Source organism: Colletotrichum truncatum (assembly GCF_014235925.2).
Source record: "Colletotrichum truncatum strain CMES1059 chromosome Unknown Contig_0003, whole genome shotgun sequence".
Classification (NCBI taxonomy): Eukaryota; Fungi; Ascomycota; class Sordariomycetes; order Glomerellales; family Glomerellaceae; genus Colletotrichum; species Colletotrichum truncatum.
This window is the reverse complement of record NW_027222400.1, coordinates 3,563,143-3,575,939: the sequence shown is the minus strand read 5'-3', so window position 1 is coordinate 3,575,939 and position 12,797 is coordinate 3,563,143. Positions and strand designations below refer to the sequence as shown.

At 49.4% G+C, this 12,797-nt stretch overlaps 2 protein-coding genes across 2 annotated transcripts, besides 1 other annotated feature; one reads left to right on the top strand and one right to left on the bottom strand.

Annotated features, from left to right (window-relative positions):
• Positions 1 to 2,344: 2,344 nt before the first annotated feature.
• On the top strand, positions 2,345 to 3,298 carry CTRU02_205884 (f1f0 atp synthase assembly protein; the record flags this gene model as incomplete). Its single annotated transcript, XM_036722958.1, has 1 exon — positions 2,345 to 3,298. One exon carries the CDS (start codon positions 2,345 to 2,347, stop codon positions 3,296 to 3,298), a length of 954 nt encoding a protein of 317 aa, XP_036585256.1.
• A 2,107-nt stretch (positions 3,299 to 5,405) lies between these two features.
• Positions 5,406 to 5,570: a sequence feature (Protein overlapping with rRNA (CTRU02_205883, KAL0939273.1) was converted to a misc_feature.).
• A 3,692-nt stretch (positions 5,571 to 9,262) lies between these two features.
• CTRU02_205882 (chitin synthase activator) lies at positions 9,263 to 11,568 on the bottom strand (the record flags this gene model as incomplete). The annotated part of the gene is made up of 2 exons (XM_036722957.1): positions 9,263 to 9,504; positions 9,567 to 11,568. 2 exons carry the CDS (start codon positions 11,566 to 11,568, stop codon positions 9,263 to 9,265), a joined length of 2,244 nt encoding a protein of 747 aa, XP_036585255.1.
• Between the last annotated feature and the right edge of the window lie 1,229 nt (positions 11,569 to 12,797).

Genomic DNA, 12,797 nt, shown 5'->3' with positions numbered 1-12,797 from the left:
ATGGGCCGAATGGTCTAGCTTGAAAGCATTAAGTAATGAACTACATCACCGTGAGACTTGATTGCAGCTTTATCCAGCCTCTTCTGAACCATGGTGAGCCTCCATCTGTCGTACTGATGCATTACAGGGTCCCAAGCCTGGAATATGGGTAGCTACATAGCCAATTTTCATGTGCCTCTCTAATACTTATAACTTGTCGTATGTTGCAGAACGCCTGATACCTGAAGAGCGCCGATAGCCCGTTTCATCCGTTCCGAATCTCCCTTATTTGGGGGCATTTTTGTAACCGCTGTTGCTGCTGCCCGAAGTATAGCTTCAATCTCAATAAACTTTTCGTCAGGCGTAAGTACTTTTGAAGTAAGAGCAATCAAGGTTAGGCTCGGCCACTCCCAAGCGAGATGGGTCTCGAAAAAATGGCTAGTGTTTGCGATAAAGAATGCTGCAAGATGTTCAAGCCTGAGGCTGATGAGTATGACTTTCTAACTAAAGGCTAGGGCATGGTTGCGAATCCTTTCTTATCCGCTTATTTACCGCAGGGTAGTTGGATAGTGTTGATTGAAATTCTCGAAGACTATAAATCTCTTGAAATGGTTATTAGAACGTCGGATAGGCCTGAAAGGATATTATGATCTAGATAGAGGATATAGACTATTAGTAAAAATTAGAGCGGGTAATGATTTGAAAGGGTAGGGGACTTGTATAGAAAATGCTTACTTTTATCTATATGGCTCTTATCTAGTCCTATTCCCCCTAGGGTTTGTGGTGGTCCTCCTGGAGTCTAGAAACCCGGGTAAATATAAATGCTAGCGAAGTCGGCTTCTATCTCCGGCGGTTTTATTACCAGAGAAGTAAACTAGTTACGGCTGGGTCTGATGAAAGCTGGTCCTATTATTATAGCTCTGAATGATCACTATCAAAAGGCCGCTGCTCTATAACTGAATGTAGTACTTTTCTGATACTATATGTAGACGGGGCGGAGTATCGAACACTGGTAACCTAACTATCTTAAGGGCTATGAGAGTCTCGGTCTGACATCATCTTCACTATACTATATTCACCTAGCATATCCGAAGGGGTGTTGGGCATAAAGGTCAGATATTGAATCAATGTTCTGAATTTCTATGTGAGTAGATACCGATGCCGAATATCAAAGCGTCGTGAACATCCCATGTGTTGCGACTTGAGAACAAGTTAATCCAGTGATATGGGGCATTTATCTGTACCGCTGATCTCAAACGCCTCTTCCCACTCCACATCCGTGAACATTTTATGGGCAGGCGCGCACGTGGTGCAATCATAGTCAACAAATTCTAAGCAGAACTAGATGTAGTCGACGAGAGACGTTGAAAACATGATGTGATAGACCGAGCGTTTGAATTATTTCGGCGATAGAGTGATGTAGGTAGAATCCATTAGATGTGGGCGTGTATGATTGTCGGAAAACATAATGGTATTAAGGAATCATCGGACGCGCGGAATAACAGGAAACAGGACAGGTTCATTGTAACAGTAGTTGCGTGATTGGAGTCAGAGGCTTACAATCTAGGCGCTGCCATCGCGTACCAGATAGCTAATTCAGTTGCACCATGGAAGGCCTTCAATTTAATATACCCAAATTTTACATTCCGAGCCATATCTACTGGAAAGTATGTATGCTACGTGTGAGCTCTAAATAATTGATTTTCGAATAAAATACGAACCAACCAGCAGTCAAGTTTGCATGGCCTCGCCCTCAAGGTAACTGAGGGCTTGGCCACCGTGCCGCAAAAAATCAGCTAAGACATAAGGATACCTTTCCACCGCGCGTTAGATAGCCGTGCGGGTGGCATTGTTAAACCTTTGTGAATAGGGTTTGGATTACAGATGAAGTCTTGGGGGGAAAGTCGCTCGTAATGAGGATGGAGGTCGGATAATGTGGTATTGCATTTCGGTCATTAACTGAAGGGTATGGGTGTGTCTTGTCGCGTCGAAGGACCTGCATTCTAGGCAACAGATATTTGGCTATTATCGCGCCGTGGGTCAGGTAAGTTTTCCAGTGAAAATTCATGTCCATTTTGCATACTACCTCTAGCCAATATCTGGAGATAAGTGGCACAAGAGAGGCCGGAGAAGTACCTTACACACACGTTGTTGGCATCTCCGCGCCGAAAACCGGCCCCACCACCGGGCCCCACAGGAGCTTTTCACATTGAAGACACTGCGCTGCATCTTGGTAGTGACAATTTAGAAATCACATTTTCCATCGCAATCTCAACTCACCACAACCACCACGCATCCTTTCTCCGGCCTTTTTTCTTGTCAATTACGAGGAGGACGACACTAGACGCACATAAGACGACGCACAATGGCATCTTGCCGTATCCCCGCCCTGAGGCACCTCGTTACCTCTTCGGCGCGCGCCTTCCGCGCCTCGAACCAGCGGCGCTGGGCCCAGGTTCATGACGTGCGCTTCCTCGCTACAACTCAGCAGCCCCGTGCCGTTATCGAAAAATATCGCGCCAAGCTCGACCAAAAGGCTCGCGAGCAGGGTCTCTCGAACATTGACGAGCTCAAGGCCGTGTATGCGGACAAGATCCAAGATCAGAAGAAGAAGGACGCCATCTCTGTCCCTGGGCTGGATGACCTCCTCAACGATGAACCCGCGCCTACGAACCCTTCTACGGCTACAGCGTCCCCAGATGCGACTGCTGCGCAAAAGCAAGCGCCTGTTCCCGGTTCATCGGGCAACGGCGTCAAATCCCTTGACGAGATCCTCGACCTCCCCAAGGCCCGCGAGCTGCCAGACAAGGAGCTGACGGCAATCTGGCGTCTCCGCCATGCTTCCGACCCTTCTTCCCTTTGCGCCGTGATCCCCGCCTCGACGTATCGATCGATGGAGGCCCTCGCCAAGCAGAACCCGCAGTTCATCCTACCCGTCCCGCACGAGTCGCAGGGCGCCGAAATCCACTTCCTGCAGTGGGTGTTTGACCCGGCCTCGAAGACAGCAACCGCCATGTTCACGCAGCTGGCCGAGTTCAAGGCGCGGGGCGAATATGCGCAACCTCATACAACCGTTACCCACCATACCGACCTCGCAGATGACAGGGGACTTGTTTTGATGCACGGCAAGGTGTCGGAGGACCGAGGCGTCAAGACAGAACATGCACAGTGGCTCGTCATGTGCCTACAGAGATTCTACGGTGAGGCTGAGGGCAAAGAGAGGGCGGCGGAAAGGAAAAAGCTGTTGGAATGGTTCCGAACGGGTGACGAAAGGTTCAGCGTCGAAAAGTTGATGGAGGAGGCTGAGCGGATCGGTTAAGATGCTGAATTAAAATGAAGCCACAAGATGATACGATAGGAAGATTCTGTAGGCGCATACATGCGTCTGACCGTGGTGATCTGGGCTTGGTAAGACACCTTGTCCCGAGTCGCCTTTGTAAAAGGCATAGATATAGAGCCCCCATCGAAGCTCTTGCACAAATGTCCTGATAGACTATGTAGAACAAAAACATATACCATTTCCTCCTGCCGAAAAGGAAAACAGCCGAATACTTCTCTTGAGAACGTTTCCTGCACCTGTGCCCGAATCACGGCGGGGCGAAGACAATCTGAGCAATTTGACCTAGCATAAGAACTTTCTGCTAAAGCCAAATCATCATGGTGTGATTATGGTATACGGTGTTGATAATGAAGGTATAGTCCTCAACAATTTGGTCTTTGATAGGCTGTTGTCTTCTATGTATTAGTTTTGGTGAGCTTGTTCCTACATGCGGTTGCCCATTGATGGATACTCCGCCGCAACCTACATATAACTGAGAACTCCCTCTTCTATATGTCTTAGACTGCCAATTCGACAAGTATCAAAGACCAATATGGGAGGCTTCCAACCTGTTCCACTGATTTTCAACCCACATCGCCCCCTCTTACAGTCGTATACGTCGATATGCCCGCTTGTCTTCATGTATACAGAAGGAACAACCGACACTTTTGTAAGCAAAGTGTGAACAGCAGCGCCGCCTTTGACTGCAGTAACGACTATTAGTCGTTTAGAAAAAGACTCTACATAAACTTTAATTGTTTCTGTACAATTCTGGCTGTACTGGTTTTTCCTTGAATTTGCTCCCCGCACAATACCTGTGCTCACTGGGAAGGCGAAACGCAGTACTTCGATCATCCATCAAGGAGGTGAGGTTTTTCTAAGCCAATCATCCCCCCTGGCAAGAGTTTAACGATCAAGTTCAGCCCAAGTATACTATGATATCTCATGCTCAGGGTAATAATGGGCTCACTCTTGAAGATCCCCGAAGCGGCAGCAATGTACAAGAACCATGCACGAAATTTAAACGTGATGTACTGACCGATAAGAGCCAAAGCGTCAAATATCTTTGAGCCTATGTTCTCTATATCGAACAACAACAGTGATAATGAACTATCCTAAGCTTTCATTAGTTGACATAATGCAATAGAAGCCTGTTACGAATACCCCGAGGACATATTTGCTAAAGTTGGCATCGTAATCCTGGATCGGCTATTAAACCATTGTGGCACAAAAAGATGCAACAAAAATGAGCCCTACTGACTCTAACTCCCTCTAATCATAACCACAACCCAAATTGAACGGATAACCTTTCGATAACGCTCCAGGCGTATATCCGGAGTCGAACGCGCTACCGTTGCGCCATGCAGCTCGGAAGTTGACTTGAGATGGTATTCCTCGCCCGAAAACGGGAAATTGGATACCAGGGAGAAGCGGCGTATTCTATTATGCGGCATCCATCGTCAAGAGTATCCTGAGTGCGGAGTGTGTGGGCATGACTGTGGAGTCTGGGTATAGTGACAGAGAACCCTGGGTCTGCTGGTAAATTTGCAAAAGTTGAGATAATCCCTTTTCACTGACAGCAATCGCCAGTAGTAAATAGGGTGGTTTTGGGTACTGAAGAGCTATGGAAACTGAACTGCATCGAAGGAAGTGTTGCTGAGATATGGGGTTGAGGCTTTGAAAGACAACAACGGAACTTTACGTTGAGATTAGCAAAAGCAACTTCAAATATCTCAAACACCACTTTCAATGTACCTGCAAATGTTGCATTATAGCCTTATCTCTTTGGCAAAAAGACGCGTTGTCTAACTAAGGGGCGGCAAATCCATCAGGGTAGGGAAAAGACACATTCTAGGTGAACATGTTCATACTATCAGTTGCCAAATGTAAACAACGAACTTATTCGCACAGAGACCATGATGAGCATAAGCTTTCTAAAAAAAAAACAAAAAAAAAAAACCAGGAATACTAAGTAGTGTTTTCCCCGTAGAAACTGGAAGACAGGCCTGCTCACTCGCAAAAAGTAAACGAGGCAAAAACATACAACACCAGGTATTCGCTGGTCGTCACCGACCCAACTACTAATCCGGCCCTCACTGGCTTATCTATGGGAGAGCGGACGGGATCCCGAGTTTTCCAGTGGGTATGGTCGTATGTGATAATACCATTACTTAACAAAACTTATAACCCACTGCCACAAGCCATGGTGAGAGTAAGGGCTAAGACCAAGAAGCCACTGGTGAACGGTCCAACTCTGAACAAATGTAAATAAAGATTCTCAGGTATACAGAGGAGATTTTAGGGGGAAAAACCAAACGATTGTTACGCCTCGGTGGGTTAGTATCACTGAAGCATACTGCTCTGAATTTTGGGACGAAGTAAGTTGGACGCCCGAGGGCAAATCTGACAGACTAGTCGTGTTTATCGCATTGGATGGGCCTCTCCTTCAGATATGCATGGCCAATAGCTTCATATGAGTTACAAGTGAGAGGCAGGAAAAGCGTGCTTGCAGGCTTCATGAGCACAACGCCCAGCTTTGCTTCAAATATAGTTACGCTTCGCATTGACTAAATCAACAAGTTCCTACTTGTGGCTGATCCGTCATGCGTAAAAAAACCCAACATCTAACAGGACTGAAAATCCCGAAACCCTGACCAATCCGTAGGTGCATGCGCTCACGTCGTGACCATGAAGATTGCTTCCCATTGTTAGTCGCTGTGGCTTCTACTACTGCTGACTTTCTAACTCTTCGAAAATAGAAACCACTGTGGTGGTGATGGTATATCTAGAAACTGAAGTCGCAACTACCTTTCAGAGAAGTACTGTCTCGTGCTGGTAGGCTGTGGTCTATTTACGCATCAAGAAGTAGACATTATCGTTCCAAGGAAGGGGTAAAAACCCAGGTATCACTGGCTCAAGAAGTTCAAGGAAACTCTCTGCCTTAGATTCCCTATATACTAGAGAATTTGACATTGAGCCTGATTTTGTGCTTACAGGGAACTGCTTTGAATACTGGTATGGAGGTGACCAAGTTATTAATCCGTATCGAAAGATTGAAACAGTAGAAAGCTCGGATTTAAACGACTAGGTCATTTATTTCACTAACTTTACGCACCAGGCGAATATAGTTTTATTGACCCTGTAATCACTGTGAGTAGTTCTCTGAACGAGACCTCTCAGCCAACATAAGCAAAGCAGCAAAAGGAGACGACCGCACCGAAGGGAGATGACAACCTATAAACCGAATGAAAAATTGTCTTGGACGCTGGAACGATATACAAATCGAATGAAAACTGACTAAAAAGTTTATAATGGTTCATGTTGGTTACAAGAGCCTAATGATCAAACATGGAAACGGGATACGGTTAGTAATATCGTCCAAAACAGAGTATGAACTACTACGTAGCAAGCTGGAGAGTGACGAGAGAAGCTATATTCTTCACTTTGGAAATTACTTAGACCTGTGAGGCTGAGAATGGGTGGGTTTGCGCTGATCTGGGTGAATATCGCCCACTGCCCTAAGAATCCCTTTCTTCTCACGCCTCTTGACAAGGTCCGAGGCGTCACTGGATCTGGGAAATATAACCATTTGCTAGTAAAATGGGAGACGGAAGACTTGGCTTATCTGCGCGTCAGTACGAGAACCCCATCCCTTGTGTAGTGCGATGCATGACAATGCACCTATTCCTTCTGACTATCTGCCATTACTATACTGCAACATACTCAGAACAACAAAGAGACATTTTGGGGGCGGGTGGTAACTGAAATGGTAAAGATTGATTACTTCCTCTTTACGCTGGTTACTATGCCTCCCCAGGCATACTACTGATCCGAACCTTGCTGTGCATGCCTGGCTGGAATGAAATGGGTTACGAGGTGTATGTTTCTTGCATCCAGAGCTATGAAAGTAATCAAGAGGTGACCAATGAGGATTGTGGGAGGCATAGATTAACCGTCGCGCTGATCCCATACGTCCACATACGAATGTCCCAAACATATCAAAATTCAAGCTAGTCTCTCCTGGTGACCTAAGATGGTAGCTACTACAAAGTGAACAACTCAACAAGTCAACGTTACCGCATCCGCAGCACCTCGACAAGTGGAACGACATGAGTCGATCACAGCTCTAAATGCCAAAATTTCGGGCAAATCAGCGTCTGACGTGAGCCGCCGAGGATCCAGACATCACCGGATGGCGCCTTCGCCACTTCTCACCCTACTCATCAGAACTGCCGAGTAGAAGAAATTAATGGTTACATACATCCCACATGTTTTCTCTCTGATCTGCCTTCGCAGCCATAGATACCGACGCCGCTGGCCACAGCTTGAAAGCCAATCAACCAAGAACACACATTGCTCATCAGCCAAACCATCGACAAGTAACCCTTTCGCCCTTCCAGACACCAATCAATACCCCGAGACTTCATAACAAGAAAGCTACAAACCTCCCCAAGGCCCAGTTCTGGGAAATCAGCTTACAGGATACCGCCTGAGAGGACCAAACAAGTTGTAACCACCGGCGAAACACCGCCATCACAATCTCGCGCCGAGACAAAACCACACAGCCCAGCGAAACAACCAAGCCCAAATCCATCACCAAGAAACCACATAGGTAAGAGTTCGCAATTTAGGAACGTCTCACCATTCGGACTAGTTACAAACACCTTCCCTGGCCGGAACTCCCTTCGTCGTCGACGTCAACCGACCAAGCCTCGTCCCAACTTTTTTTTCTTTTTTTTTTTTCCTAAACACCACTAGGAAAAATTATGGATCTTGCGACCACGTCCCTCCACGTCCTTCTTCTCCTCTCATCTGCCAACTTTCCAGGAACCACTCTGCCCTGTGCCAATACTGATGCTTACGCATGCCGGTTCACGATCGGCGTGGAGCTTCTTGCCCCCCCACGTTCCGGGCTCAACGCCAAGCCAACGTCCACGAACAACAACTGTCTCGACGCGGAGAGACATGTAACGGTTTGACGTCCGAAACTCCGGAGCCACTCATCTTAGCAATGGGGGGGGAAAAACGTGAGTGACGGATTGAGTTTATGCAAAAAAGTTTTTATTCTCACTTGTGCCTTTCAACTGTGTGTGCACCCGGCAGGCAAATCAATGGAACACGTCAAACAACTCCGGATGAAACACGCAACGGCCCGATGTATATACGTGAGACCAGATGGGAATCTACTACGTAGTAAATTGTCGTCGCCGGCCACCAAACACTAGTCACGAAACATGAACACAGTAGCAACATCTCCAAGACGCCTGTCCGAGACAGGGGATTATGGTATCTCGTATGTACAGGCTTCCTCTGATTTCCCAGCCAGACGTACACAGATGACACATGCGCACACACTCACAAGCTTGACCTGTTTGTCGCAAAGAGTTTCCCTCTCTTAAACGCCCTTTTCGCTAGTAGGCCGGATACAGGGTACAACGAGACATCATGTACTCGAAGCAACCAGGTATCTAGACCATCATGCCATGCAAATGCAATTCGTGAAACCCTCTCTCCCCAAGAAACGAAAGGAAAAACTAAAAACACAACAAGAGACCAAATATGTGGTGGGTCCAGGAAGATGGAGAGTTTTTCGTCCATAGAGACAGACATGCAAAGAAACAGACAAGCCCAGCCCCTTTCGTCCATGCGCAGCGTCCTCTGTACTGCATTCCATCAAAAACCGCCTCCAGAAGTCGACTTTCTTTTCGTAGATGCATGGTGCGAAAAAAAAAAAAAAACAGTAAAAAAGGAAAGTCAGAAGGATGCCGATGAACGCGAGCTCCGTCCGTTATCCAACAGCCAGAGCGGCAACTGCAGCGAGAAATCGTACCGTAAGGAGTCCCATGAAACGGAGGGCAGTCCTTTTAGATCATTAGTGTAGTTGGATTTCCTTGCCCTTCCTGTCAACGCCGGTATTGAGTAGTGTAAGTCCAGTTGATGCTCCCTTCCTTTTCAAAACCTCTTTCACATTACTATGCAGTCCTTGTCGTCGCCGTTCTTCTTGACCTTGCCGTTCCTCGGCGGCGCTACTTCCATTGGCCTGCCACCGCTGACGGCAGCTTGAATGATTGCCAGACGTTGCTTCGCGCGTTCATCGCCTGCATCCGCGGCTTTAACGTACCAGACGTTGGCTTCTAGGATGTCTCGTCGACAGCCAATGCCCATTTCTGTAAAATAGCCCACGGCATACTGAGCCTTCACGTAACCTATTGATTGAATGTTAGTATCATCCCGTAGGCAGCATGGTCCACCCGATGTCGCGACTTACCCAGTTCTGCTGAACGACGCGCCCATTCGTAAGCCTCTTCTTCATCCTTCTCTAGGATCGGCTCGGCTCCAACCATGTACCATGCGCAGAGACCCATCATGGCGCCCGCATGGCCACGCTCGGCGGCACCAGTATAGAAGTGAACACTTAGTGCAGGGTCCTTGGGACAGTTCAGTTTGCCATGTTCGTACGCCTCACCCATGCGGAAATTGGCCTCGGGATGGCCAAGCTCAGCAGCATTTGTGAACAACTCTGCAGCGTAGCTCTCATCGCGGAAAATGTCGTCACCATAGCCCGTCTCGTACAAGCATCCCAGTTGATAAGGGGCCGCGCTGTAAACAACATCCGCTGCTTCAGCTGCCAACTTCATCCATTTGATGCCCTCTCGGTAACGCTTCTCGCCCAAATCACCAGACAGACAAGCCTTGCCAAGGCGAGACATGGCGCCCGGGTGTCCTCTCGATGCCGACATGCGCAGGTACTGAACAGCCTTGGCTGGGTCCTTGCGGCAGCCCCACCCGAACTCGTAGCACAGGGCAGTACGGTATGCAGATTCAGCGTGGCCGTGCTTGGCAGCTAAAACGAACAGAGGGAATGCCTGGTTATAATCCTCCTTCCCTTTACTAAACAGACCAGAGGCGTAACCATCGGCCAGGTAGTATTGTGCGAAGGGATAGCCGCCGCTGGCGAGCTTCTGAAGGATACCCTTTGCCTCGCGAAGGAGTTCATGAGGGGCAGATGGGCCGTTCTGAGCGTTCGAGCTGCCCTTGCGTGGCGCGGGGTCGCTCGGGTCAAGGCCTTGCTCTTGAGCAGTAGAAATCAAGAAAACGGCGAAGGAGTACTGAATAGAGAAGTCGTTGGTTTTCTTCACATTTTGGCGGTACATCTCCAAGGTCTTTTGGGCACTGAGAAGCGAAGCATTATTGCCCACGGCACTTCTAAGCTGGTTGTTGTCGAAATTGATTGGGGCCGGAGCAGGCTGCGGGTATGGCACATTCAAAAGCTCCGCGTACGAGGTTGGTCTGTTTTCTGGGGACTTACGAGTGCCAGACGGAGTCCGCATATGAGAACCTCCGGGCATTAAGCCGGGTGAACGTCCTCTAGGCGCATAATCCGAAATGGCAGAGTAGGCAGACGATGGCCGCGGCATCGAACTTCTCCTGGTGAAGCCAGTCGGCGTCAGGTGGCGGTTGACGGGTGTCCCATCGGCATTGAGGCTGGGGTTGGAAGACGAACGACGGGTATCTAACTCTTGGGGAACGCTGGAAACGCGAGGAGGGTATTCTTGGTGGTGGTAATACTGGAACATGGGGACGGACTGGTTCCCGGGCATGTTGCCGTCTACGACTGAGCTCTCGGGGGATTCCTCTTCTCTGTAATCGGGCGACTCATTGTTGCCAGAGATCGAACTTGCACTGGTTGTCGCAGACGATTCTGCCGAAGCTTGCTGTTGCGCTGTGCTTGAGGCAGTTGCGTCCGACTCCCGACTGTGGCGGTTGCCATCTGGAGACCGCGGTATGCTGAAATTGTGCGACTCTTGCGTCCCCCGTTTTGCGATGTAGATCTGATCGTTGCCACCTTGAGTGGGCGGTCTGGAGATCGCGGGACTTGAATGGTCAGGTTCGGCGGTGTAGGGGGTCGATGTGGCGAGGGGTGGTAGTTGTTTTCCATCACGACTTGGCATTTGGCGTCCGGGCTGGTCGTTGCTTGAGTTGTGCTTAGGAGGGGGAGGGGCGTATTGTTTTGGGGGTTGATCAACCACGGAAAATTCTGCTCGATAAGGTTGCGCCATCTCAATGTTGGCATTGGAGGGTTGAGCCCAGTTGTCGGCCTGAAAGTTCACCCTGACAGGGGAAGCGGGAGCGTCCCGGATTCGAGCCGACCCTGACTGGAGGCTTGTGTCGTCGCCCATGGCCAGTCGGTCTGGGGACATGTGCGTACGAAGATGGTTCGGGCTTGCAGCCGAAGAAATGACTGGCGTCGATGCCGTCACGGCGGCCATTGGAGCCGTTGGGAGCGGGAAAGTTTGGCTGCCGAGCAACTCCTTTGCTTGGGTGACGGTCGGGGAGAGTCGAGTCAAGGTAGGTGAAGTTGAAGAGGTTATGAGTGGACGGCAAACACCGTCTTTATTGCGATCCAAATCTTCTCGTCAGTATGAAAAGAGAGATGAAGAAGAAGGATGCGCCTCGTTTGCTTGAAATTGTGAATTATACGAGGTATGATACCGGGCTGGAAGACGGCAGTAGAGGAGCAATCGGAAGGGGGATGGATGGGTTTGGTTACGACTCTCTAAGCTGGTAGACAGACGGGAGAACGAGTGACAAAAGGCGTGCTGTGCAAGAAAGCGGCTGAAGGGTTGCGTGGATCTGGAGGCTAGAAACTAAAGAGAAGAAGTGGAAAAAAACAGATTAGCGGGAGGTGTTCCAGGGCGGATGCAAAACCACCGGCGTGTATGAGTTATTGTTCAAGCTGAATACTGGTAGGCATGGAGTTGAGGTTTTGGGAATGGGCCCTTGGCAGCGCAATGCGTGGTGCGTGGCATGCCTGACTTGTTATGTAAGTCAAAGACGGGGGGAACCTGGGAGACGAGGAAGAGACGGAGGGGCCAGCAAGAGGCAGCAGAGGTAGCAACAGGCGGGCAAAGAGGGGAGGTAGCAAAGCAGAAAGCTCCTCAGTCAGAGCCAGAGACAGCCCAGCGCGGATCCCGAGCACCAGTCCACCCACTCTCACCCACTCAACCCACCCTGCACACCCACACTAGCATTGACACCGGTGCTGGCCCGCACAGGGGTACTGGGCCGATTCGTACAGCGTCGCTACAGGCCAGGGCCCTGTTCGGGTTTGGGCTTGGCCTGGGCTGGCAAAGAGGATGGTGCCTTGCCAGGGGGTGCGCCTGCTTCTGTAGCGCACAGGAGGTAGAGGAACCAGCGGGACACTTGTGCCCAAGGGGGCTAGCTGGGGCTTGCCTTGAAAGAGGGAGGGCTGATTGACAAACCAGCCGGGCACTGACAGGGCAGGTACTGTCCGAATTGAGGAAGGTAGCTCGGGTTGGAAAGAGAGGGAACACGAAGGGGAGAAGGGACGGGGGACGGCGGCAAGGTGAATACGGCACTAGAATTGGGAGCAACACGTACAACAATAAGCCCTGCCCACGCACACGAGAGTGACGTCGTGGATTTCACAATGGCGACGTCGTTGATTATTATCTTTTCCTCTTTTGGGCGTTGAACG